This window comes from Pleurodeles waltl, chromosome 7, assembly GCF_031143425.1.
Source record: "Pleurodeles waltl isolate 20211129_DDA chromosome 7, aPleWal1.hap1.20221129, whole genome shotgun sequence".
Lineage (NCBI taxonomy): Eukaryota > Metazoa > Chordata > Amphibia > Caudata > Salamandridae > Pleurodeles > Pleurodeles waltl.
Genome location: NC_090446.1, coordinates 793,863,722 through 793,889,085, shown reverse-complemented (window position 1 = coordinate 793,889,085; position 25,364 = coordinate 793,863,722). Strand labels below are relative to the sequence as shown.

General features: G+C 46.0%; 1 protein-coding gene across 2 annotated transcripts in view; it reads left to right on the top strand.

Annotated features, from left to right (window-relative positions):
* Nucleotides 1-25,364, top strand: part of RANBP17 (RAN binding protein 17) — a 1,172,021-nt gene that overhangs the window by 1,115,441 nt on the left and 31,216 nt on the right. For both annotated transcript variants that reach the window (XM_069199335.1, XM_069199333.1), the window contains exons 26-27: nt 7,940-8,038; nt 22,067-22,194. In XM_069199335.1, the coding sequence (XP_069055436.1) occupies nt 7,940-8,038; nt 22,067-22,194 (227 nt within the window). The remainder of the gene's footprint in view (nt 1-7,939; nt 8,039-22,066; nt 22,195-25,364) is intronic.

Sequence of the window (25,364 nt, the reverse complement as noted above, 5' to 3'; positions counted from 1 at the left end):
TCACACACCCACTCGCAGACCCACTGACACCCTCATGCACCCACTCACAGAATCACACACATACTGCTGCACCTACTAAAACACGGAAGAACACACTTGGGCACCCAGGCAGGTATTCTGACAGCCACTCTCACTGCCAAATACACCCTCTCACACCTATTCTCACACCCAGAGAGGCCATGGCCAACTCCTGATGTGCATGGTCAAAAGGCCATGCACAGAATGGGGTTGCGTGGTTAGGGTGGGTTGGTCGCAGGGTGACTGCAGGCCATGTCTTGCGGGCAACCTCTCCTGCGGACGGGTGAAGGATGTGCGCAGTGCAAGGTTGGGTGCAAACAGGGGGTTGGCCCTCTGGTGACCCGCGGTGGTTGGATTAACGTATAGTAATGAAAATTACTGTACGTAAAAAAAAAAACACAGAAATTCACTGGAAAAAAACAAAGGTTACAGGGATGTTATAGTTAGGAAATAGATTATTTTTAACAAAACAGAAATTCACTTAAAAAAACAAAGGTCACCGGGAAGTTATAGTTAGTATGTAATATTTGCAGTAAAATGTTTGACGAAAAACTGCATGACGATAGCATGAGTTACAGTAAACTTAGTAGGGCACGAGTTGTACTTACTTGAGGTAACTCTAACTATAACCGGTGAATTTCTATGGTTTTGTACGTTTAAAATGTGAGCCTAAGTAGAACGCCCCTGTAACCTTTGGTTTTTCAAATGAAAATATATTTACACACATATATATATATATATATATATATATATATATATATATATATATATATACACACACACACGCATATATATATACACACACTTTGTTCAGTGAGTGCAACAGAAGAACTTGTCAGGGGAGTGGATGAGAGAGGGGACTTACGTAAAAATTATGGAGGGTAAGTGAGGAGAAGAAAAGCAGCACATGCGAAAGGTAGCAACACAGAGGGTGGGGGGGAAGCAAAGGAGGGGGAAAAACTCACTGTGACGGGATAAGAACACAGGGAGAGGATGATATGGAGGGTGAGGAGAAGAATTCTGGCAAGCGGGAGCAACATGTTGCACTGGCTGAGTGAAGAACACAAGGGAGAACTAGAAAAGCATGCACTCTGATGGAGTGCTTAACCAAAAATAAAATAAAAAGGTCTTAAAAAGTGAGCAATGGAAGAATAGAAGCCAGCGAGTCAGAGAGATGATAAAGAGGCTACGCTCCAAGTTAGGGACAAACAGAAGATGCAAGGGAAGTTATTGCATAAGATGCAAGCAAATGGGAGTGACTTTAAAGCTAATCAATGGTAAGCCATGGGTGGGCTGTAAGCCCTTGGAAGTTATTGGAAGTCTACAGTAGGTCTTTTGCAACCAGACAGCTTGTGCAGTCTGATAAGCTCAACCTAACAATTGAAGCAAGTTCTAGCTGAATGACTGATATTGCAGTTGCAATGACAATTATTTATGAAGATAGTTCTGATTGATGATACATATTTGGTGATTGTGGAATAACTACTGCCAGGATTTTGAAACATGCAGTGATGAGCATTCTGGAAAGTGTGGGCGAGAGAGCTCCTTTTACAGTAAATTTTCATTTGTGGCCAAAGGTGCGCCCCAAATAGGGGGATGAAGTGCATTATGTGGGGTACGGAGGTAAAGGGTCTGCACTTCTGGGGTGGCAGGCCAAAGGGTCATGGCCCAGACCTTCTAGATATCACTGGAACTTAGGGGTCACCGTGGGTCTCGCAGTGCGGGTGTGAGTCCCATACCCCATTTTTAAGGGGGAGGGCAAGATCTTGGCTTGCCCTTTTTCGTCCTTAACTGCTCACCCGTGCTTCACCCGACGCTGCACCACAGGAGGAGGACTGCGTCTGCCCTCGCCTCCTTTTACCTTCTCATCCTTTCTCCAGCCAGGAGCACCACATACTTCTCGTCGCCCGCAATCCGGTTTCCTCCTCTGCTTGGGTGGCCGACGTGGCCCTGTGCAGCACAGAGTTCCCACATGCGCACATCTTGGTTGTAGTGCGCAGCGGGCGTATCAAATCATGCGCCCACACCCTCACTTTTTTTCCCCTTTGAGCCAGGAGCCCATTGGGTTTTTCTGATACTTTCCTCTCGACCGGCTTAGGTGCTGCACGTCCAGAACAGGGTGCTGCCGGCCCTTCTCTTTGTTTACTTCAGGCAGGGTTTTGGTGAATTCCCCACTTTGCTAGTATGAACTAGAAGCTCTGTGTTGTTTTTTCATCCTTCTGCCGGACTCTGCCCTGGTGTGATGGGCGTTTTGATTGGTGCTGCGTGGGGGCACCTGCTAGAATTAATTTAATTGCTCTGTTCCCCTTTTTTACACTGCTTTGTGTTTCCCCCACCACTCACACAGGACAAGGAGGTAAGGAGCAACCGGAGAGGGCTAATTTGCATTGCATTTTGTTGTGGTCATCTTCGCTGTGGGTGTTGTTGGCTTGTTTACAGCTTTGCCCAGTGTGTAGCCTACTGCATAGTATGCCTCTGAAAGTGCCCAAGTGGGCTTGAGGCAGTGGATGGGATAGGGATATGGAGGCAGTGCTGCGTAGATTGGCCGTTGTGGATGAGGTGTTTGCATTGCTGTGCCCTGTGCTGTTGGGGGGAATGGGATGGAAACACTGGATGCCCTATCTCCAGTGGAGCCTCGGAAAGGTCCAGGAGAAGAGTGGTTAACCTGGGGGCTGCTTTTCCTCCTGTGCCTAGGAGAGCACATAAAGGGGAGGGGGGTCAAATGACCCCCTACAGCCACACCTGCTGTGGAAAGTGCAGAGGCAAACACCATCCCAGGTTCTGGCGGGTGGGGTGGCACCAACATCGTCCAAAGCAGTGATATTTGTGTAACTGTGAAGGGGTAGCTAGTATTTCCAGTAGCACCATAATTAGTGCCCCGGGCCCAAGTGTTGGAGGGGAGCAGGCGTCTGTTTTTGGGTCTGCTCAGCCAGATCTTTTGTTTTTTATTTTTATTTTATTTATCATTTTATCATGACATAAACTTAAACCATCAATAACCCCAAAGTATGATGAGCATTATAGTGTGTACAAGAGAGCAGATCTTGTATCCAGTCTAGCTAGTGTGCTGCCCTGGCTTTCCAGGATAGGCAGGCTTTCTAGTGCAGTCCAACTGTGGCCAGAGTGGGTGCCCCAGAGGAGGAAAACTTAGAGAGGGCAAGAAGGCTGGTTGTCCGGTTTGGGTCGGGTGACAAGTGGCAGCAGCAGCCAGTTAAAAATGGCAATAAGTTGGGTTCCTCAAGTGCCAGGTGGAGGGTACCCCGGGGGAGAAGGGCCATGGGCCTACAGCGGGGACATAACCCACAGCAGCAGCGCAGCAAGAAAATGCAAAGGACACAGCCATCTCAGGTAATGTTGCCACAAATGCTGCAGTGTCTGCTATGCCTAGCATAGGTTTGGATGAGGTGAGATCTGAGCGCGATCAGTTGAGGGGGGTCAGCTCACAGTGGAAGTAAGTAGAAGATTTGGAATGGGGCATTCGTGGAGATATTCAATCTGATTGTTGAGAACCTGGCAAGGGAGGATGATAAGCATTGTAAAGAGGGTTTGCATTTCAGAAATTGCTCTTATGCCTCACAGAAGCAAGAGGTTGAGGAAACTCTGTTTAACTGGGTGAAGGGTTTCACTATTTTTCATTCTGTCATGGTTGAGAAGTTCCCCGAGTTAGGACCTCAGCTGTCCTGTTAGCAAAACAAAATCATTTGTGCACATGATGAATTGAGGGGCACCTCATGGAAGGATTATGGCTAGGCTTTTAGGAGAAAGAAGGCTACATCCAAAAGACTGTTTTGGGATCAGACTGATGTTAATTCTTGGTTATGCCACATGATGGTCATGAAGCCCACAGGCCAGAGAGCAAGTGAAAAGAAAGGGGCGTGCTGAACTTCTAACAGGAAAACGTGCACAAGACACTCAGATCTGTAAGTCCTAGCACAATTGCTCTTTTTGTGGGGTACCATCATACCCAGAATTCAAATACTGCAAAAAAGGAGAAAGATAGAGGCCAGCAGAAGTAGGGGTTCCCCTTTTCTTAAGGCACACTCTCTGGTTGACATTCAGGTCTTGACCCCATGTCTTAACTGTTTCGATAGTTTGAAGGGGGCACTGGTGCTCTGGGATGGCTTCACATATGGCTTCAGGATCCCTGCTGTAGGGGATAGGGGTTGGAGATGGTTCTTTTTTGTAAAGATAAGCAGTCTCTGCATGTCCATAGGACTGTGTCCAAACAAAAGATTGCCAAAGAGTGCGCCCTGAGCAGACTGGCTGGCTGTTTTGTGTCACCCCATTTTGGGAATTGTGTCTGCTCCACTCTGGGTATAGTCCCCAAAAAAGAACCAGGTAAATTCCGCTTGATCCATAATCTCTCTGCCCTGAAACAGAGCCCTGTGAATGAGGCTATTGAGCCTCAGTTTTGCTTGGTAAAGTACACCTTTTTTGAGGAAGCCCTCGCTATGCTTCAGTGGTTGGGTAAGGGTGCCCTGCTGGTGAAAGTGGAAATTGATTCCACCTTCTGCCTGCTGCCAGAACACCGGGAGGATTTCCACTTGCTGGGGTCAAGTTTGATGGCTCTTTCTATTTTGACATATGTATGCCCAGGAGTTGCTCTGTGTAATGCACATACTTTGATACCTTTAGCTCATTCCTGGAGTGGGCCTGTAAGAAGGGGACTGGCACCAAGTGGGTGCTACATTACCTACATGATTCTTTTTTTTGGTCACTGCTGACTCGTCACATTGTGGAAAGGTTTTGGAGGGTTTTGTAGACTTGATGGGTCGTTATAGAATTCCCCTGACCAAGGACAAGACAAGCAGCCCTTCCACAGTGATGACCTTTTTGGGCATTAAACTCGACACCAGAGCAGGGGTATGCAAACTCCCCAAGGATAAAGTGGCCCAACTCAGGAACTCGCTGCTGAAATGCTTGGTGGCCAGGAAGGTTATAGTTCATCAGCTTGAGGCACTGGTTGGACTTTTGAACTTTGCCTTGAACATTATTCCTATGGGAAGGACCTTTTCTAGATCATTTGCTAAGGCTATGACTGACGTAGAGCAGAGGCATCATCAGACACAGCTGTCTCATAAAGTCAGACAGGACTTGAGAATCTGGGATTCATTTTTACAGCACATTAATGGGATTGTACCATGAGTGTGTCCCCTCTTCGGTCTAGCCCTAATGTGGGTCTTGTCACAGAGGCAGCGGGCAGCGTTGGTTTTAGGGCCATACTGGGTGAACAGTGGTTTATGAAGTCATGCCTGAGGAACAGTGCCAAGCGGGGTTGGTGCAAAACCTGGCATTTTTTTTAGCTGTTCCCAATTGTGCTGGCATTGATGATCCGGACTGTCCAGCTTAGGAATCGCTCTGTAGTGTTTTGGTCAGACAACATGGCAGTAGTTGTAGTGCTAAACCATCAGAAAGTGAGCTGCCACATGGTTTTGAGATTGCTGAGAACTCATTCTGCTGCGTTTGCTGAATAACATTACATTACATTTAGGGCAAAGCATGACCTGGGGCCCCTCAATAACTCTGCTGATGCTTTGTCTTGCTTAAAGTTACAGGAATTCAGGCATACCATCCAGAAGCAGCGGAGCACTGTACACTGTTGCTAGAGCATCTTTAGAGGCTTTGTGCCCCATCCTACTAGACCTTGTGGCAGCCAACTTAGCGCCTAAGTCACGGAGAGCCTATGAAGGGTCATTTCAGAGATACCTGAACTTTCTAAGCCTGGGGATTGGGGGGGGGGGTAGGGAGTACTTCTGAGCAGTCCTCTTGGGTGGCGTTTAAGAGTACACTGAAGGGAGAAGGTCAGTCAGCAGCCTATGCCCAAAGGCATACGGTGGCCCTTTCTTCTTTGGCAAGCTGGATGGGCATTGGGATAGGTCCTCCTCATTTCTTGTCAAGAAAGCTTTAGTGGGCCGGCAGAGTTTAGAGGGGCCACATGAGGATACAAGAAGGCTTGGTTCCTTAGTCTGGAAGTTTCCTGAGGTTGGTCATTCACAGTTCGAGGCACAGTTGTTAAAGGCAGCATTTTGCCTGGCCTTTTACAGGGCTTTCAGGGTGAGGTAACTAGTGGCGCAGGCCAAGACGGACATACACATGGCCATTCAGCTGGGGCAGTTGAGTTGACCTGGTGGGTCAGTGGTAGTAACTTTGCATTCTTGTAAAGCTAACCAGTTAGGCAAGGGGGAACATATAGTCCTTCATAGGGCTTCAGACTCCCACTGTTGCCCAGTCCAGGCTCTACAGGATCATTTAGAATTGTGTCCTCCAGGCTGATGGGTCCCTGCTTTGCAGATATCAGTTTTTATGGGTGTTGAAGGTCAGCATAGCCACAGCGTTTGCCATCCTTCTATTTTCATCCCACATTTGTAGGGGTGGCAACTTTGACGGTGGGCACAGGCCTGGATAGTGGAGGTGGCATTGAGGGTGCTTTATGTGATTCTTTCTATTGCATCTTATATAGCTCAAATATTGCCTCTCTTCCTCCCTCTGTGCATGTAGGTGTTATGCTCACCAAAGAGGTGTGGGGCTCCATCAATCTTTCATCTGGAGGGCTTGCGAGGCTTACTGGGCTGGTGACTTTGTGGCTAAGGCTGCCAGCTCCAACATGAGGTGGTTTGGTCAAGGTGGGCTCAGGGTAAGGAGCCTATGGTCAGTGGTGGAGAAGCTGGTTCCAAGGGGGCATCTGCCCCTGGTTCTGGTAATCCTGCACTTAGAAGGCCATGACTTGGCTCCGTTGAGGAGTAGGGACTTGTTTGACACCTTTGTGGTGGAGGTTATATGGCTCGCCACGCTTTTTCCTGAAGCATTCATTGCATGGTCTCACATAGTTCCCGATCAATCCTGGCACGGAGAGCAGTCTGCTTGGGTGTTGAATGAATCTGCCATGCTCCTGAACAGACAGCGTTCTAACCTGGTGCAAACCCCCAGGCTAGACTATTCCTCGTGGCTTCATCAGGAGGTAGAGATTTTTTCTGCCAAATGGTGTGCACCTGTGCCATGTTTGTGGTAACCTGTTTGCATTCGCCTGTCATTTTCTCTCAGGTTGGGGGCCAAATGGTTGGTAAGCCATGCTGTCCTGTGGCAGGGTGAGCTCATGGTTGACAGAAATGTTCAGGTCACATTGATAACTTTGTCTGTGGGACCTCAAAGATCTGTGCTTGCAGCATTTGGTAGAGAATCTGCCTGTGAAAAAGTGGAGCTAGTCACTTCCGGGGCCCAAGCCTAGCTTAACACATGCACAGTGGCACTTTTGGTACAGCGGCCCTATGGGGTTGGAGAGTGCAGCCTGTTTCAGGTGATCAAGATATTGCCCTGTTGGAAGGGATGGCTCTAGGTTGGATGTGGAGGTTGCTCAAGGCGTAAGCACAATGGCGGTGAGCTGGCCTTCCACAAGTGACTTAGGAAACCTCTAGTTTGGTCACAGGAGGAGCACCTTGGTAAGAGATGGTGGCAGAGAGGCTAGGTGACTGGGTGTATAGCAGATTCTGGTAAACATCGGACTGGATGTAAACTCATGTAAAAAGTGGTTGAAGTTTGTTTTGATGTTTTTCTGACTTTTGTTAGTTTGTTTAATGGGTTATGAAATAATATGCAGCCTGAGATGTTTCAATCTTTAACCAAAAATTAAAGTGAGGTCTCAGACTGGGTTAATCGGGTGGGATGCCATGTGGGGGTGTGGGAGTGCGGTATTTGGGGTATCAGTCTTGGCGGGGTTGACTCGACATGCTCACTCACAAATGGCATTTTCTATTTTTTTGACTGCTGCTAATGGCAAAGTGCAATGATTGTTGCCTACAGTATGAAGTGTGGCATAAACAGTTTTCCAGGTCTTTGGTACCCTGTTTTCTTCTCATGTGTTTTTGTTGATATTCATTTATATATGGTTTAGGACGCTTAACGGCAGTGACTTTTATTCTTTCAGATGATGTCCATCCTCATGAACACCATTATATTTGAAGACTGTAGGAACCAATGGTCAGTGTCAAGGCCATTGCTGGGACTCATACTTCTCAATGAAAAGGTAGGCAAATCAATAGCAAATTTATATGCAAATCTATATCACATTCAATACCAAGGCATTCAAATAAGCTGTGAGGAGGGAAGAGATGATGGCTGTGTGTGTGATTACAAGCTTATTAAACACTTTGGGTCATATGGCCTTTCATGAAGACAAAATACCATTATTTATGGCACAACATAATATAAAACCCATAAAATAAGTAATCAAAACTCCAAATCTAAAGCAAGAGTTATCTATTTATGACTTCAGGTGAGATCCATGATATCTTAATTTTCTTCGAGTCCAAATGCAGTCAGAGGGGAGCTATCTCAAAAACCAGTTTTGAGTGAACACAAAGGATGGGGCTGATCATTTCCTTAGGTCTACCTCTGGATGGGTACACAGGGTCTGTAAAAGGGAGAACAGTGTTTCCCATCTTGGATTCTAGGACTAAGGTGCACTTTAGGATTGTTTCCAGTAGGGCAAACAGGCACTATTGAAAAAGTGAGTAAAGTTGTCCTTAGGAACTTTCACCCCATTGGTTAAGGAGAAGCCAGGAATCACCTACACACATTAGTTAATGCCAACCATAAATGTGGCACCCCAAGACACCCGCCTCAGAACACTTTCTGGACCTTTGAAAGAAAATTATTACTGCTCCTACTGTTTGAGACCTGTGAGAAGATCTAAAGGGATGGGCCTACTTCCACTTGGACGGGGGACCAAGAAGTGGACTCTAAGGGTCAGTAGACTGACCTGTGTGGCTAACGGGACACAAAGCCCATTTTCCTGACGTGCTCACATGAACAGTTGTAACTGGACCTTGGTAGGACCTTGCTGGTGGCCTCTGTTTCAGTGAGTCCGGTGCCCTAAGTGCAGTTCCGGAGGTCCAGGGACCCTTGACTTAACCTCGCTCAACTTCCCTTACAATCTCAAAGAAGCTAAAAAAATATATCCACCCAATGAAAGGTCTTCCCTGGGACCGAAATTTAAACTTTTCCTGCTCAGATCTTTTCCTGCCAAAACCCATAGCTTCAGCTGGATCTTGTCCCACTGCTGTCTGGCTTTGAGAGGACTTCCTCGGAAACGGCTTGCCACCTTTGCCCACTGGAGTCTAAGTTGAAAAGCAAAATGGGATGAATCTGCTTGGCATATCCTACTTGCACTCCATCTATGGGCACTTTACTTTTTCCTGGTTCCTTTTCTGATACATCTTTACAAATTTGAACCAACCTCCGGTTTCCCTTGCTGGATTTTTGTCCTTTTGGTGTAATTTTGTTCAAATGTTCTCTATTTTTCAAAAAATGAGAGTGGGATTTTTATTGTGTTGTCTTTTCGACCATTTATCTGTCTTTGTAATTCTAAATGCTTTGCACATTTTCTTTAACACAAGCCTGTCTTCTCTGCTGCAGAGCTATCAGAGGTTGAGTACAGATTTGCTTGGACCCAACAGATCAGTGTCACTTTTTAACTTGTTTTGGAATGCCATCCATTCCAACTAATAATTCACTTTTTACATCGATTTTCTCTCATTGCTGGAGAAGCAAGTTTGAGGATCCTTTCATTCTTGTAGTCTTCTTTCCTGAAAGTTCCTGCCATAGTGGCCGCATGCCCAGGGCTAGACTAGTCTTCACTATTGCCCTTTAGGCACCCTTAAAAGCACAGATGTTATTTTAATGCCCCTGGATGAGACACCTTCTTTGTTTACTAACACATAGGACAGGTCATCCCCTAAAAGAAGCAGTACATAAGTGGTCTCAAGGGTGGCAGAAAATGCGAACGGGAGTAGAGTCTTTAGGTCTATTCTCTTTATTCTATGTTTTTTCTGATGGGCCAACGCCAGACCGCAAGTCATTCTGTGGAATCAGAAACTATAGAAGCAAAAAAGGCAGCAGGGGCAAACATAAATAAAAGGAAACAATTACCTCCTCTGAGCGGAAGAATATTTTGCAGTCGGCACATTATATGTAACATCACTTGCCTCTGCATACTTCTTTTTCAGAAGTGCCGCTTCTCTTGGACAGTCACCGGTGGAAGTGTATTACCGCTTCCCAAAATGAATTGTCTCTAGAATAGGATGGTGCTGAAAAGAAAGAGGACACTCAGATTAGCGTCAGCCGCCTACATTAAAATTCTAAGTGAAACCCCAGCCATGGCAGGAAACTAATAGAGGAAGAAAACGTATCAAAAAGAGAAGAGCTGTCTCATCATTCACCTGTACTCTGGGATCCAATTTTCGCCATATTCAATAGCACTGCCATTCATCTTCCCAGTGTTATTGTGATTTAAATCCAGGCTCTATAAAAGATAGCAGTTCTTTTAAAATGATTGAGCGGAGATAAGGGAAAATGCAATGTTTAGGGGAGAAAGCTGGTGACATCACAACATTATTTTTAACAGATGGAAGCAATATTTCATACTTTGGAAGGAAAAAAATAATCATTTTCTACTTTATGCGAGTCAGTGCATCCGCATAAAAGTGCGAAATGGGTACTTTCTGTGCATTGCCAGCCACAGTCATGCAAGCAGTTTTTCAGAGAATGCCTTTGACATACACAACAGAGATAGTAGACCGACTACATATTAATTATGCGTGACGGCGCTTTAGTGGCTAATGAAATACAGTTTACTGTGTGAATAAACGCGATCGTTGCATAAACAAATGTGGGTATTATTGACAGGGCAATACAAGCATGCAGTTCTTCACAAGTAGAAAATGTTGTTCACGCTTCAGATTGTGGAACACTGTTTGAAACCTTCACTTTATGCAACATAGTGTCATAGGAGGTGGAACGAAGAATACATCACTACTTTGCCTCTCTTCTCCATAGCAGTCCTCTCAACTTGGGGGTCATTTATGTCCACCAAGCAGATAACCCTTTGACTTTAGGTGCATATATAGCCCTTTCCCCTTTCCATGACGACCATGATACATGACCTTTCACATGGAAGTCCTATTTGTCTGTTTAATCAACGCTGTCTTAATTCTTTAGCAGGATGGACCTGACTTGTGTCCTGAAGACCTGCATTTCCTTTGAGTAGTTACTGTGACGCTTAGAATCTGGGCCTTCATTGACTATGCCGAGGTTTGAGTGCTCGCACTTAATTCTGTTTTTTTGGGGCTATATTGAGGGCGACAAGAGTATTGGGTAATCACCTGCTTCCTCCCTTCTTCCTGGTTTCATTCACAGATACCTTTTTCTTGGGTGTATGCGGGAGGAGTGCAGCGCACAAGATGCTGTTTGTAAAAGCCCTTCTATACTGCACTAGTTCATCTGCTTGTTGTTTTTGTTTAAACAGAAAAGGAGCTGGGGTTTTCTGTGTAGATGCAATCCGCCTTACACCTCTTCTGTCCATGGTAGTAAACGTTGTCATGGGTTTGGGCCTCATCTTTGATAGCCTCCACGCCTGTGTGTTGAATACACGTGTTGTATGGGTTCATCTCCCCGTTCACCTTTTCTCAGTAGTTGAAAGAGGCTATAATTTCTTGTATGTTCCCCTTAGGTGGTTGTTGCAGACCTGGGTCTTCCAGTAAGACAGATGGTTATGATGCCACGATGTGTCTGTAGTGGTGTTATGACTTGCATTTGAAATTGAACAGGTCCCTCTATGAAGGTTAAAGCCCTTGACCATCACCATAAGGGCTGGTGAGGCCCTTTTTTCAATTGGGCTGGATGTGAATGGCAGACATTTCAACCGTTTCATCCTACTTGACCTATCAAGTGCTTTCAATACAGTGTGTCATTCAGTACTTATCTAGTGTCTTACGGTGGTTAGTGTGCAAGGCGTGACCTTTGAATGGTTAATCTTTCTCCTTACAGAAAGAAGTCAGTCTCTTGGTCTTCCTCAGTATTAATCTAAATCACTGAGGGTTACTTGCGGAGCTCTCAGGACTCCTTTCTGTCTTGTATACTTTTCAGTGTTTACATCCTCCTTTTGCTAGGACTATACAGATGTGCAGAGGAAAATTAGATTCTTATGCAGATGACACTTAGCTGATACTGGTTCATGTACTAGGGCAGGAACATTTCTTTACTTCATCATGTGGCCAATGAACCTAGAAGCTGTTTCTTTCCCAGTTAGTAAAGTAAAACATTTGGGTTTTCTGCAGGAAAAATATCTCAATCTGGAAGGGTGGATGAGTTCAGTGATATATGTCTTTTACATGAGGTGAGATTTATTAATCCATTCATACCCTGTCACCTTATAGCATCCGTGATGAATGCAGGAATTGTGTCCAGATTGGACAGTGCCAATGCCTGTTATCCAGGCCATTATGCATATTCATATCTAAACTTGAAAGTGTTCTGAATATGGCTGTCCAGTTGGTCAGTACTTTTTGCAAGTATGATGGGGGTATGGGCAGCCCGACACACCCTCCACTAGCAACCTACTGCTCAGTGGATCCAGTTTAAGGTCCTCTGATGTGCTTAGAAAGCTGTTTGCAATATAGTACAAAATACCTTGCAGGATATACTGGTTCGATATGTTTCTGCACATATTTTGCAACCTGGATATCTGATAAAGACTTCTAGTTGCAGATTCCTTACGTTAGAATTTTCCCCCAGGCATCAGACTGGATTCAGAGATTTTTCTTCGAGCAATACCCTTGCTCGTCGGTAGGTGGCGTCAGTCGACTCCGCAGGCGCCCTGGTCGCCGTGATGACGTCGGCAGTAGTACATAAACGCCGCCCTCGTGCAGAGACGTCAGTTCTTTTCTTTCCGCGTCACGCGCTGATCCGAGAGGGAGCGACCCTAGGCAATTTTTGGGACGAATTCAACCATTTTGTCGAACTTTTTTGGTGCAACACTTGGTGCGTCGAGGATGTCCCCGAAGACCGGGTTCAAGCCGTGTAAGGACTGCCATCGAATGATGTCGGTGACGGATCCTCATCGTGTTTGCCTGTGGTGTCTTGAGCGCGACCACGACCCAAAGTCGTGCTCCGAGTGTCGGGCAATGCATCCAAAGGCTTTGAGGGAGCGGTCCCTAAAGCTGATGGCGGCCCGGCACTCGACTCCGCGTAGGTCCCAGTCTCGCTCGAGAGGAAGGTCTCAAGATCGGTCGCGAAGCCATCACCACTCGTCTTCTTCAAAGTCCTTGGGTCAAGGTAAGAAGAAGAAGAAGTCGAAGAAACCCCATCACTCTCCGACTTCACCCCGTCACTCGGCTGACGCGACGCGGGATGAGCTTCCACGCACTAGGCCTCTGTCCTCGGAGCCTACGTCTGGGTCGATTCCGCACTTCCCCGAGTTTCTTGGAGCCGGAGTGATCCCCACCCAACTTAAAGGGTTTTGCGAGGCCATGCGCCTCATCTTTGGGCGTGCTGACCCTGATACGGCACCTTTGGGCCCAAGGGGCTTGGCTGAGGGGCCTTCGGGTTCTGCGCCAGCGGCTTCGGCCCCGGCCACCGAGGTCGCCTCCGGATCCGTGTGCGGATCCGCACCAACGCCGGTCGCACAATCGAGACCTTCCCCGGCGGCGGGTTGGTTATCGACGCTCCTGACGTCGGTAGTGGCCACTATAGATGTTGACCCAATTCTCATTCCCGATGACTCGGAATCGGAGCGGCGTTGGCAGACGCCGCCATCAGTTCGGTGGGCCCTATTCGCCCGAGGTCGGATTCTGACCCATTTTCCTATGGGTACGAATACTGGGAGGAATTGGAGGGGTCCCTGGACCCTTATGAATACCAGGAAGACCCTACTATGGACTGGGCACAGGACTTGGGCGAAGCCAGTGGTCTGGATACTTCTCCTGATGCTGGCATACTGTCTCCTCCTACCGTGGCTACGGCGGAGGGAGCTACCTATAGTATGGTGGTTAGTAGGGCGGCTGAGGTCCTTAGCCTTGAGCTACCTACTGTTGAAGTCAGGTCTAATCTCCTGACGGAGGTGCTTCAGCCTGGGGCTTCTACATCTGAACCCCTTCTCCCATTTAATTAGGCCCTCACTGATGTCCTTTTGAGGAAGGACATGGTCCAAGCCTAGCACAGGGGCTCCTGTGAACAGGACTATCCCTCGCTGCCATCGGCCTGCGCCGAACGACCCAAAGTTCCTGTCCGAACATCCTACGCCTGAGAGTCTTGTAATCCAGGTGTCTTCTTCTGGCGCGTTCCCTTCCACACCCCCAGATAGGGAATCCAAAAGGCTGGAACAATTTGGTAAGAAGTTGTTGTCTTCCTCCAGCCTCGCACTGCGGTCCGTGAACACCTCATTTCTTTCGGGCTGTTATTTCCACTCACTGTGGGATACGGTTGCGCAAGTCCTGCCGCAGATACCAGAGGAGGCCCGTGCTATCGTCTCCCAAGCAGTGAAAGATGGGAGAGACGCAGCAAAGTTCACGATCCATTGTGGGCTGGATACGACCGACTCTCTAGGAAGAGCGGTTGCGACGACAGTGGCCTTATGGGGTCCATGCCTGGATACATACTTCTGGCTTCTCGGGGGATGTCCAACAGTCACTCATGGACATGCCCTTTGATGGCACCCGTCTCTTTGGAGACAAAGCAGACTCAGCCTTGGAGAGGTACAAGGATTCCGGGCTACGGCTCGGTCCCTTGGCCTTTCCTCCGCCACACACCCCCCCACAGTCTGCTTTTCGTCCCTGTCGCGTCCTCAACCCAGCCACCGGGCCATGCACGCTGGACAGCCTATGCGTGGCCGTGGGTGCGGAATCCCACGTGGCCGTGGGACATGGAACCAGAGGTCTGTCCAGTCTACCTCTGCCCCCGTTGCAGCCTCCAAACCTTCCAAGTCTGTCCCCTCACTCCCGCCCAGTTGGTGGCAGAATCTGCCATCACCTGCCCCACTGGGAACATATAACCACGGACAGGTGGGTTTTGCAAATAATTTGGAAGGGCTACTCCCTCCCTTTCGAATCTGCACCACCACACATGCCACCATCCTTCCATCACCTTTCAGAGGATCATTTGGTGCTTCTCCAGCCAGGAAGTCGCTGCTCTCTTGGCCAAGGGAGCTATAGAAAGGGTCACTGCGCCAGAAGTAGGTTATGGGTGTTATTCCTGCTACTTTCTGATACCAAAGAAGGACAAAGGCTTGCGTCCTATCCTAGATCTTCGGGACCTGAACTACTTCCTCAAGAAGGAGAAGTTCAAAATGCTCACCCTGGCTCAGGTTCTGTCTGCCTGGACCCGGGAGACTGGATGGTAGCGTTGGACTTGCAGGACGCTTATTTCCACATCCCCATCCTGCCTGCCCACAGATGTTACCTAAGATTCGTGGTAAGTCACAAGCACTTTCAGTTTACTGTGCTCCCTTTCGGTCTTACCAGTGCCCCTCGGATGTTCACAAAAGTGATGGCGGTGGTTGCAGCTCATCTGTGCAGGTTAGGGGTCTCAGTCTTCCCCTAACTAGACGACTGGCTGTTAAAGGCGCCTCCACCCCTACAGTGGTCTCCCACCTTCAGACTACGGCGGTCCTCCTGCACCTGCTGGGGTTCACTGTCAACGTGCCGAAGTCACACCTGACTCCCTCTCAGACGCAACCTTTCATCAGAGCTGTTCTGACACAGTGCTGTTTCGGGCTTATCCTGCCAAAAAGCGATTCCAAGACATTCAGGCTATGATTCCGATCTTTCAGCCTTGGTCTTGGGTTTCGGTGAGACAGACTCTGAGGCTGCTGGGCCTCTTGGCTTCCTGCATCCTGGCAGTAACACATGCCACGTGGCATATGCGGGCTCTGCAGTGGGACTTGAAGTTTCAGTGAGCGCAGCATCAGGGTAATCTCTCCGACATAGTCCAGATCTAGGAGGGGACTGCGAAAGACCTGCAGTGGTGGCTTTCGAATCCCAATTGGGTCAATGGCAGATCCCTCTCCCTTCCCCACCCAGATCTCCCTGTAGTGAAAGATGCGTCGCTTCTGGGTTGGGGCGGCCACATGGGAGAGGCAGAGATCAGAGGCCTCAGGTCTGCGGCGGAGTCGGGACTCCACATAAATATACTGGAGCTCCGAGCAATCAGACTTGCTTTGAAAGTATTCCTTCCCTCTCTCAAAGGGAAGGCGGTGCAGGTGTTCACGGACAACACTACCGACATGTGGTACTCCAACAAACAGGGCAGGCAGGGTCCTGGATTCTTTGTCAGGAGGCACTACGCCTCTGGACATGGCTGGAACATGGCTGGATGGTTCAACATCTGGCGGGCTCTCTCAACTCCAGAGCAGACTAACTCAGCCGCCGATGCACTGTCGATCCCGAATGGCATCTCCATCCGGAGGTGGCGCAAGGTCTCTTTCTCAACTGGGGAGAGCCTTGGTTAGAACTGTTCGCCTCCGCAGAGAATGCACAATGTCAGCTATTTTGCACGTTGGAGTTTCCAAGGCGGCACTCGTTCGGAGACACTTTTCGTCTCAAGTGGAACACCGGCTTCCTTTACGCCTTCCCGCCTATCCCTCTTCTGCCCAGAGTTCTCAAGGAAATCAAGTACGACCGGGCCCAAATTATCTTGGTGGCTCCGGACGGGGCTCGAAGAGTGTGGTATTCAGAGGTATTGAGCATGTCCATCGATCCTCCACTCAGACTGCCTCTTCGGGCAGATCTTCTGTCGCAGCAGCAGGGGACAGTCCTCCGCCTTTATGCGTGAAGATTGAGCGGCAACAGTTGACGGAATTTGCCCTTCCACCCAAAGTCTGCAATGTTATCTTGGCAGCCAGGCATCCCTCGACTAAAACTGTATACGCCTGTCATTGGAATAAATTTGTGGCATGGTGCACCAACAAATCTGTTGACCCCCTTTCTGCCCCTCTTTCAGAGGTTCTTCTGTTCATTCTTTCTTTAGCTCAGCAGGGCTCTGCATTGGGCACCCTTAAAGGGTATCTGTCTGCCATTTCCACCTTTCTTAGGCTTCATGATCAGCCCTCACGCTTTAAATCTCCTCTTGTGAATAGGTTCTTGAAGGGGCTCACCCACTTATTTCCTCCCACTCCTTTCATCATGCCTCAGTGGGATCTTAATCTTGTACTTACTTACTTGATGTGTACTCCCTTTGAGCCAATGCATAATTGTCCCTTGCGGCTCCTCACGTTCAAAACTGTCTTTCTCATTGTTATCACCTCTGCTCGCAGGGTGAGTGAGCTTCAGGCCCTTTCTTCAAAGCCTCCATACTTGTCTGTGCACCCTGACAAAGTGGTGTTACGCACTAGAGCTTCCTTCCTTCCTAATGTGGTTACACCATTTCCTGTAGGCCAGTCCATCACTTTGCCTACCTTCTACGCACCTCCACATCCTTCCCATGAGGAGGAGAGACTCCACCGTCTGGACCCAAAAAGAGCGTTGGCGGTCTATCTCAATTGTACTAAAGACTTCCGGGTGGATGATCAACTCTTTGTTGTCTATGTGGGTGCGAAGAAGGGGAAAGGCGGTGCAGAAGCGTACCATCTCTCAATGGGGGCTTCTTTGCATCAAAATGTGCTATGCTTTGGCAAAAAAGCAACCTCCTGACGGCTTGCGGGCTCATTCTACCAGAGCCACTGCTGCATCCACTGTGTTATCACGCGGAGTTCTTGTCCTGGATATCTGTCAAGCAGCTACATGGGCATCCCTGTACACATTTGTTAAGCATTGCTGCCTGGATAGTCAGGTCCGTTGGGACGGCTACTTTGGTCGTTCTGTCCTGCAGGACTTTCTAGTATGATCTTAGTTCGCAGCCCACCACCGAGCATGGCATTGCTTGGGTATCTATTCTAAGGTAAGGAATCTGCAACTAGAAGTATCTATCAGATGAACTAGTTACTTACCTTCGGTAACGAAATATCTGATAGAGACATATTCTAGTTGCAGATTCCTTACCGCCCACCCATCCTCCCCGCTTGCGAACTGATTTCTAGGGACAGGGATTCCCCCTTTCAGGTCCTCTGGTGCACCAAACTCAGTGTTCTTAGCGGCTCTGCGCTCTGGTGTGGAAAGTCGTTAAAAGAAACTGACGTCAGTGTGCGAGGGTGGCGTCTATGTACTACTCCCGACGTCATCACGGCGACCACGACGCCTACGACGCCTGCGGAGTCGACCGACGCCACCTACCAACACACAAGGGTATTGCTCGAAGAAAAGTCTCCGGATCCAGTCTGACGTCTGGGGGAAAATTCTAAGGTAAGGAATCTTCAACTAGAATGTGTCTCTACCAGATATTTCGTTACCGAAGGTAAGTGACTTGTACTTCTGTGCCATACTTTGACTTTTAGTTGATCTGTTACATAAGGACATGCCTTTAACTTCCAAGTTCCCCAGTAGTGAAATAAATTAAAATATGTGCACTAAACATGCACCTGACGAAGAATCACTGCATTCATGAAAGCTCTTTAGACTTACTTGTTTTGTCAGTTTAGCGATCATCTTGGTTTTCTTCTATCCCTGAAGTCGGTGGCATTTCAAGACATCTTTGGGCATATGATGATGTTTACAAATATATCACTTTCTCACGCTGCCATCTCTAGCTGTCATAATTTAAACTTGATGAGTTGATTGATGGAATCACTGATTTGAGTATTTATCAGGCACATTTACACCATCAAGTGGCTTCTAAGGGTCTGGATATACACAAATACGGAACGTAGAGCCATGTTGTATTTTAGCGACAATCAGATGAAGGTTTGGGGTGGAGGCCATATTGAGTGGCTGTCTCTCTTACAAGCAGAGCTTCTTGGTAGTCCTCTGTTGGACCTTGCCCTTTTTGCAGGGTCATCCCAGAACTTTTTGCCTCCTTCCTCCTATTTTTTCTGCCCTGTTTTGTTGGCTTTAGGACTCTGGGCACTTTACCACTGCTAACCAGTGCTAAAGTGCACATGATCTCTGTCTAAATTGCATTGGTGATTGGTTTATCCATGATTAGGATATTTGATTTATATGTAAGTCCCTAGTAAAGTGCACTAGAGGTGCCCAGGGCCTGTAAACCAAATGCTATTAGTGGGCCTGAAGCACTGATTGTCCCACCCACACGAGTAGCCCTGTAAACATGGCTCAGACCTGCCACTGCAGTGTCTGTGTGTGCAGTTTTCAACTGCCAATTCAACCTGGCAAGTGTACCCACTTGCTAGGCCCAAACCTTCCCTTTTTGTACATGTAAGGCACCCCTAAGGTAGGCCTTAAGTAGCACATGGACAGGGTGCAGTGTATTTAAGAGGTAGGACATGTACTTGTGTGTTTTACATGTTCTGATAGTGAAATACAGCTAAATTCATTTTTCTCTAGTGCAAGGCCTGTGTCTCACATAGGTTAACATGAAGACTACCTTTAAATATATTTTAAGTGCAGTTTCCCATTGGGAGCAGATAAGGATTTGGAGTTTGGAGTCTCTGAACACACAATTTAAAAATACATCTTTTGGTAAAGTTGGTTTTTAGATTCTCAGTTTGAAAATGCCAATTGTAGGAAGTGGGCATTTTCTTGCTTAACCGTTCTGTACCTCTGCCTGCTTGTGGAATCCATATCTGAGTCAGACTGACAGTTGGGCTGCTTGTGAATTCGCTCTAGACAATGGCACATAGGCAGCTGGGGAGCGTTCTGCATATCCTGATGAGTCTCCTGGCTAGAGTGGGGAGAGAGGAGCTGACAGGGCTGTGCCTGTCCTCGCACAATGCACTCTTCGACCCCCTGGTGTGTCTGTTGGGCCTAGCCTGGGCAAGGCAGGATCTTGTCAACAACAGAAACTTTCATTGAAGTTTGCCTACTTCAAAGACAGAAATGGATCTAAGTAGTGGACCCCAAACCCCAAACTTTTAGAACACTTCTGGATCAAGAGGAATGTGCAATGTGACCAGTGCCATTGGCATCAGATTGTTGGGAACGACTCCATCACGACACTGTGATACTACCAGATTGAAGCTTTTGTGTGTTTTTAGGCGCTATATTCAAGTTTAATCTTTGAAAATGCCTAACTTTGCTTGCGTATGTTGCATTTTTGTTGTTTTGGTCTTATTTTGCTCAGATAAATATTAGCTATACTTCTAAAATGATGTTGAGTCTTTTTGTGGTGTTTTCACTGTGTTACTGTGTGTAATTGTACACATACTTTACACATTGCCTCTGAGATAAACCTGACGGCTTGTGCAAAGCTACCAAGGGGTGAGCAGGGGTAATCCTATGTGTGTACCTCCCTTACCCTGACTATAGTGAGGGTCCCTACTTGGACGGAGTGCAAACTGAATGCCAACCAGAGACCCCATTTCTAACACCCTCCGTCCCTTTGCAGCTCAAATTGATAAAGCTTTTCATTTAAACCACTAAAGACAGTCCTCCAGCATATCAGAGTGAGTTATAATTCAGCTAAATCTATTAGTTTAGGAGCTTAAACTGCTGCTTGTCAACCTCAACCCTCAGGGTATGTTGGTCGCTCCTCTTCAAGATATATGGTGAAGAAACTTATTTGAAAACTTTTACCAACCAATCATTTTTCTAATATGGTCGTAAAATGTTATTTTCTCTCTGGCTTATATATTTTTGTCTTGTTGCAAGTTATTATCCAGATATTTTACGGTATGGTACTCGGATGGTAATGAAGTTATTGCATATATTTATTTAAATAGCAGCAGGTTTAAATAGAGCAGTCCAGACTCAGAACAGTGCTATACAAAGGATCAGATTAAAAAAGTGCATATATAAATGATTGAGGCCAGATGAATATACCAATATACAATAGGACAGTCGTAAAACATCACGGTTTGAACAGATCGGTGGAGGAATATCCAATATAGACATATTTTCAAACATAATTCTTGTGGCGTTCTTCCATTTATTCGTTTCAGTTATCCCGCACAGCACTGAGCAAGGTTTACAGGCAGAAATGCCACTTTATTGTGTAGAGATGGGTATGAGAACATGGAGACCAATTTCCAGACATAAAACTTTTGGTATACTTCTGCGTAGTTGTTTCAGACAGTATTGAGTTTAACTTAGATGGGAAAATGCCAATGGGTAAAAATGGCAAATTCTGGAACTAAAAGAACTTGGAAAGATTACTAACTTGATTGGTCTATTTCCCATGTGTAGTAAGCGGGTGTAAGCAGCTCCCTAAGATGTTATTGCAACAATTATTAACTATTCTCTTTACACAAAACCTGGGTAATTTCTGCAAAAGAAGGTGAGCTGCAACTATTTGGGAGTATTAGTAAGATTTCCACTCAACAGACATTGGGTGTTTGTGTGGATGATCCCGAGTCATAGACCGCCCTTGTGCCACATCACTTACCCAAATGACTGGCTGCTGATTCAGCGGTTGAAAGAGGATGCAGATCATGTCCTTAAACCTATGCCTCACTCCAGATGGCTCTGTGTTCATGGTAAAAGTGTACCATCATTGTACACAGGTGGCAAACATTGGCCGATTGATTCAGATGAGTATGCATGTCCCATTCTGGCTGTGCTGCTTTACAAAAGACTTTTGACTATCGAGTAAGCACTGCTTGTGGAGAAGGCTGAAGGAGACAGCCGTTTGAAAAGAAGATCACTATAGTGGCTAGGGAAAGAAATAAAAATGTTTTCAACTGCAACTTTTTTGTTGGGTTGTTATGACATCTCAAATGTTCTCATGAGATAGCGTTATATATTTTTTTTAGACACCACCACTGAGAACATTGGACAGGTAACCCATTGCCAGTCTAACGTTCTGTGCAACTTTCCATCCGCTGAAACATCTCACACCAATAGGATACTGCTTTTTTCCACATCCGGTTACTTTATTTGGTGAGGGCACATTGGAGATGCTGGAGAGCTCGAGGGAAATAACAGGTTTGCTGCCCATATAGTCTCAGATGATGATGTTGGTGATAAAAGGGTTTGTTTGGGTGTCATTGCCACTTTACCTTACCCTTCCTGGACCCTCCAAAACGGTAATAAAAACACTCGAGTCTGCCATTATTGGTGGGTGGTTAGTTATAGATTTGGAAACAAACACAGATTCAAGCTTCCGTGAAATTATTGGTACCTTGAGGTGAGTAAGAATTATTTTCTCAAATAAAACTATTTGAATAAAGTTTGAAATGTATTGGGTCTCATTATTGTTTAATATTTGCTAAAATGTTTTGCAATTTTTATTTCAGTACTTCAATGAGCTGAGGGCGAGTTTAATAAACAGCCAACCTGAAAACAAACAAGAAATCCTTGACCTTTGTTTTAGGAACCTTATGGAAGGAGTAGAACAAAATCTTTTAGTGAAGAACAGAGACAGGTGAGTTACACATAGGTTCCTACAAAGGTGACGCGCTTGTGAAAATCTTTTGGCCTTCTTTGGTTGTTAGCTGGCGACTTTGCTCACCAGTAAAGTTCTTATTCGCCCAAACTTCGAAGATAGCGACAGCTGAGATTTGTCCCGATGGTCAATGCTTTAATTGCATACATTAGTTTCTCAACCGACCAATGACTGACACCACTAACCAACAATGCTTGGTCATAATTGTTCCACATGAAAAATATGTGCAACTTTACTTTATAAATGTAATAGATGTGAGTGTCGTTGCTGCAATAAACAAAACAGGGAAACCCAGTATGTATCATAAACTATATCTGTTGAATGCATTGTATTTGTCTTTCTGATTAATGATTTCCGATTTTGTGTATATAAATTCATCATCTTCAACAAAAAAGATCTATTTACTCTGAAGAGATTTTGTCTGTTGGGTTTAAGAGTTGTTTGTGTTTGTATATTTCTGTATGATTTAATGAAAAGGATACAGCTACTTTTTACTTTTTTGCAAGGGGAAAGAAGTGAACATGGCGTTTTAACAACAGTATGTAGAATTGTGTATTTTTTTCTTTGAAGTTTTGGGAAAATGTTCGAGGACTAAGTGTCTCCTGGGGTACAAATTACGTTTACACCAGTCTCCCACGATAGATTTTCAGTTTCAACCAGTCCCAGGCAGAAAAAAGTGCACGAAATTTCCAAAAATTGGAAAATTATGCAAGCAAAATGAAAGTTCCGTATACCCTAATTATTATCCCCGTCCCAGCAGTCACAACCAGGGAAAACATTCGAGTTGGAAGTTTGAGCTAAGCTTCATCCCTTCTCTTTTACTGGAGCTGTGTTAAAATAGTTCAGCAGGACTGCCAAACCTTTAAGTGGCCAATACTAGCGCTGTTGATAAACCTTTGGTTCAGCAATCCCAGCACTACTGTGCACGGCTGACACATTTTTAATGAGGTGGTACCATTTCTTCTCAACAGAGATGGTATTCCTCAAAAATGGAACATTAAACTAAATAACTGCCATATTGTTTTTGTACCACCGTTTTTACTTTTACTTGCTCTGAGGATTGAGGCACATACCTTTGCCTCAGTTCTCATGTACCTCCAGCAAATGTACAAACCTTCTCCTCATAGCAGCTAGGCTTCGAAAAAGGAAGGCCTTGTAACATGCACATGGGATGCTGTTTATGTTAAAAGCACACATTAAGTCATGTTCCGCTGTATGCTCGGCAGCATCTGGAGAAAAAAACGTGATCTTTGTCCTCACTGAGCTTGAGATACCTGTTCCATGTTCTGTGTGCCCTTTCACCTGCCTTTATTCTGGGCTTGACAGTACCTGGAACACATGTAGACTATATGCTAGAGAGCCCCGAATCTGTAGCAATGGCTACTAGCTTATTTTGTACTGCTGTACACCAGATTCAAAAGGATACATAATATGATATTAAACTAATGAAGTAACTTTTCTTTTGGTGAGATCCTGTTTCTAAATTCTATTATGTTACTTTAGTAAATTATTGCGACTTAATACATATTTCCATGGTGTGGCTTGGTTAATTCTTCCTTTTGCAATTTGCCTTCCTGGAAAGATTTTTACTATAGCATCACAGCTAGGGATACCTTTCAAGCAGCTAAATATCCTGAGGCAAGGACTTTGACACATGACTTAATCAGCACAGGGGGAAGAACTCCCCACTGACTCTAAAAGGCAGACTGATGACTCTGCCATTAATGTAGGAGAAAAGGAAGACCTTAGTACCTGATAGAAATTGTAGCCCTCATCCTTCTTGTGGAAGTAAGAAAGGGAAGTTTGGTGTGTGAGTTTGGGAGCCATCAAAAAATCTCTAAAGGTTCTGGTCGATGCATCTAACCACAAATCCTCATCTTTTGAATTCCACCGGGTGGCAGACTAAAAATGGAAACCTTTTAGCAATTGCTCCAGCACGTTGATAGGACTTCAAGCTGCAGGAAACAGATGTTGTTTATGGACCCACAGGACATCTGTCTTTGGTGTCTCCGATCGAAGCATGAGTCAAAGTCATGCAGCAGATTCTTTCTGATACACCCATAGGTCATCAGGCACTGGGAGGCAAAGTTGTAATTGGCCAAGCAAAAGAAAGATTCCAGGTCACAGTCCTGTTCCAAGTTCCAGTCCCAGGAGAGACTCCCATCCTTGACCTATTCTCATTTTTTTGTTTAAACGTAAAGTATTTATCCTTTTGTTGCCCTGATGAAGACCCCAATTTAGTTATTCTTAAATAGGGGAGCAAAACATCAACAAAACGAATGTTTGACTGTTTAATCAAAGAGTTGATGATAAGGGATATTTTATTTCTTTAATTACCATGGCCTTCCTAGCATTTGTTAGACATCCAATAGGTTTGCTGACGTATCTTTGACTTTTTGACCTTCACTTCATCACCCCACTCTCTTGCACTGTGCCCTATCACTTTACCTTAGAGAACCTTGCATTGTCATTTCCTTTGATTATTATTATTTTTTGCATAAATGGCTGTAGCCTCCATTGCTTGTGTGCCAGTGAGTCATAACTTGGCAAGAACCATTTAGGCATTAGAAAAGAGAGCATGATTCTTACAGAAGAGTACAGAAATAATTGCAAACAAACCTGAAGGAACGACTGTTGTATTATTTATGCAAAGACCCAGGTTCCTAGGAATACAGGGTTGTCCAGTATAGCAGGTCTTTTGGATTGTTCACTATGACTGAGAATGCTTATTGTTTGACCTCTTATGCCATATAGTTTCTGCCTGGAGGCTCCCTGTGGGACAGGTTCAACCATTAGTGCACTACGGTTCCCTCTACACATTCCAGACTCTGCTGCTGCTCCCCACAGGTACTAAATAAGGTCAGAAGGGACCAGACAAGACCACCCTGATAGCCATGGGATGGGCTTAGAGGGTCTAGTACTCTGACCTGCTGATTCTGAGCATTTTCCTCCACTCTGTCTACTTCTGTGAGAAGTCCTGCTGTTCCAACAACAGGGCAGGGGCGACACCAAAAACTCCACCTCCATAAATATAGAGTGAGCCAAATGAGCTGAGAAGGTTCACTTTGCCTAAGGAGATGGTGAATATCATTTTGGTATCTCCCCCAACCTTCATAGAGAATCTATTCTGGATGATGGCAACGTTTTTG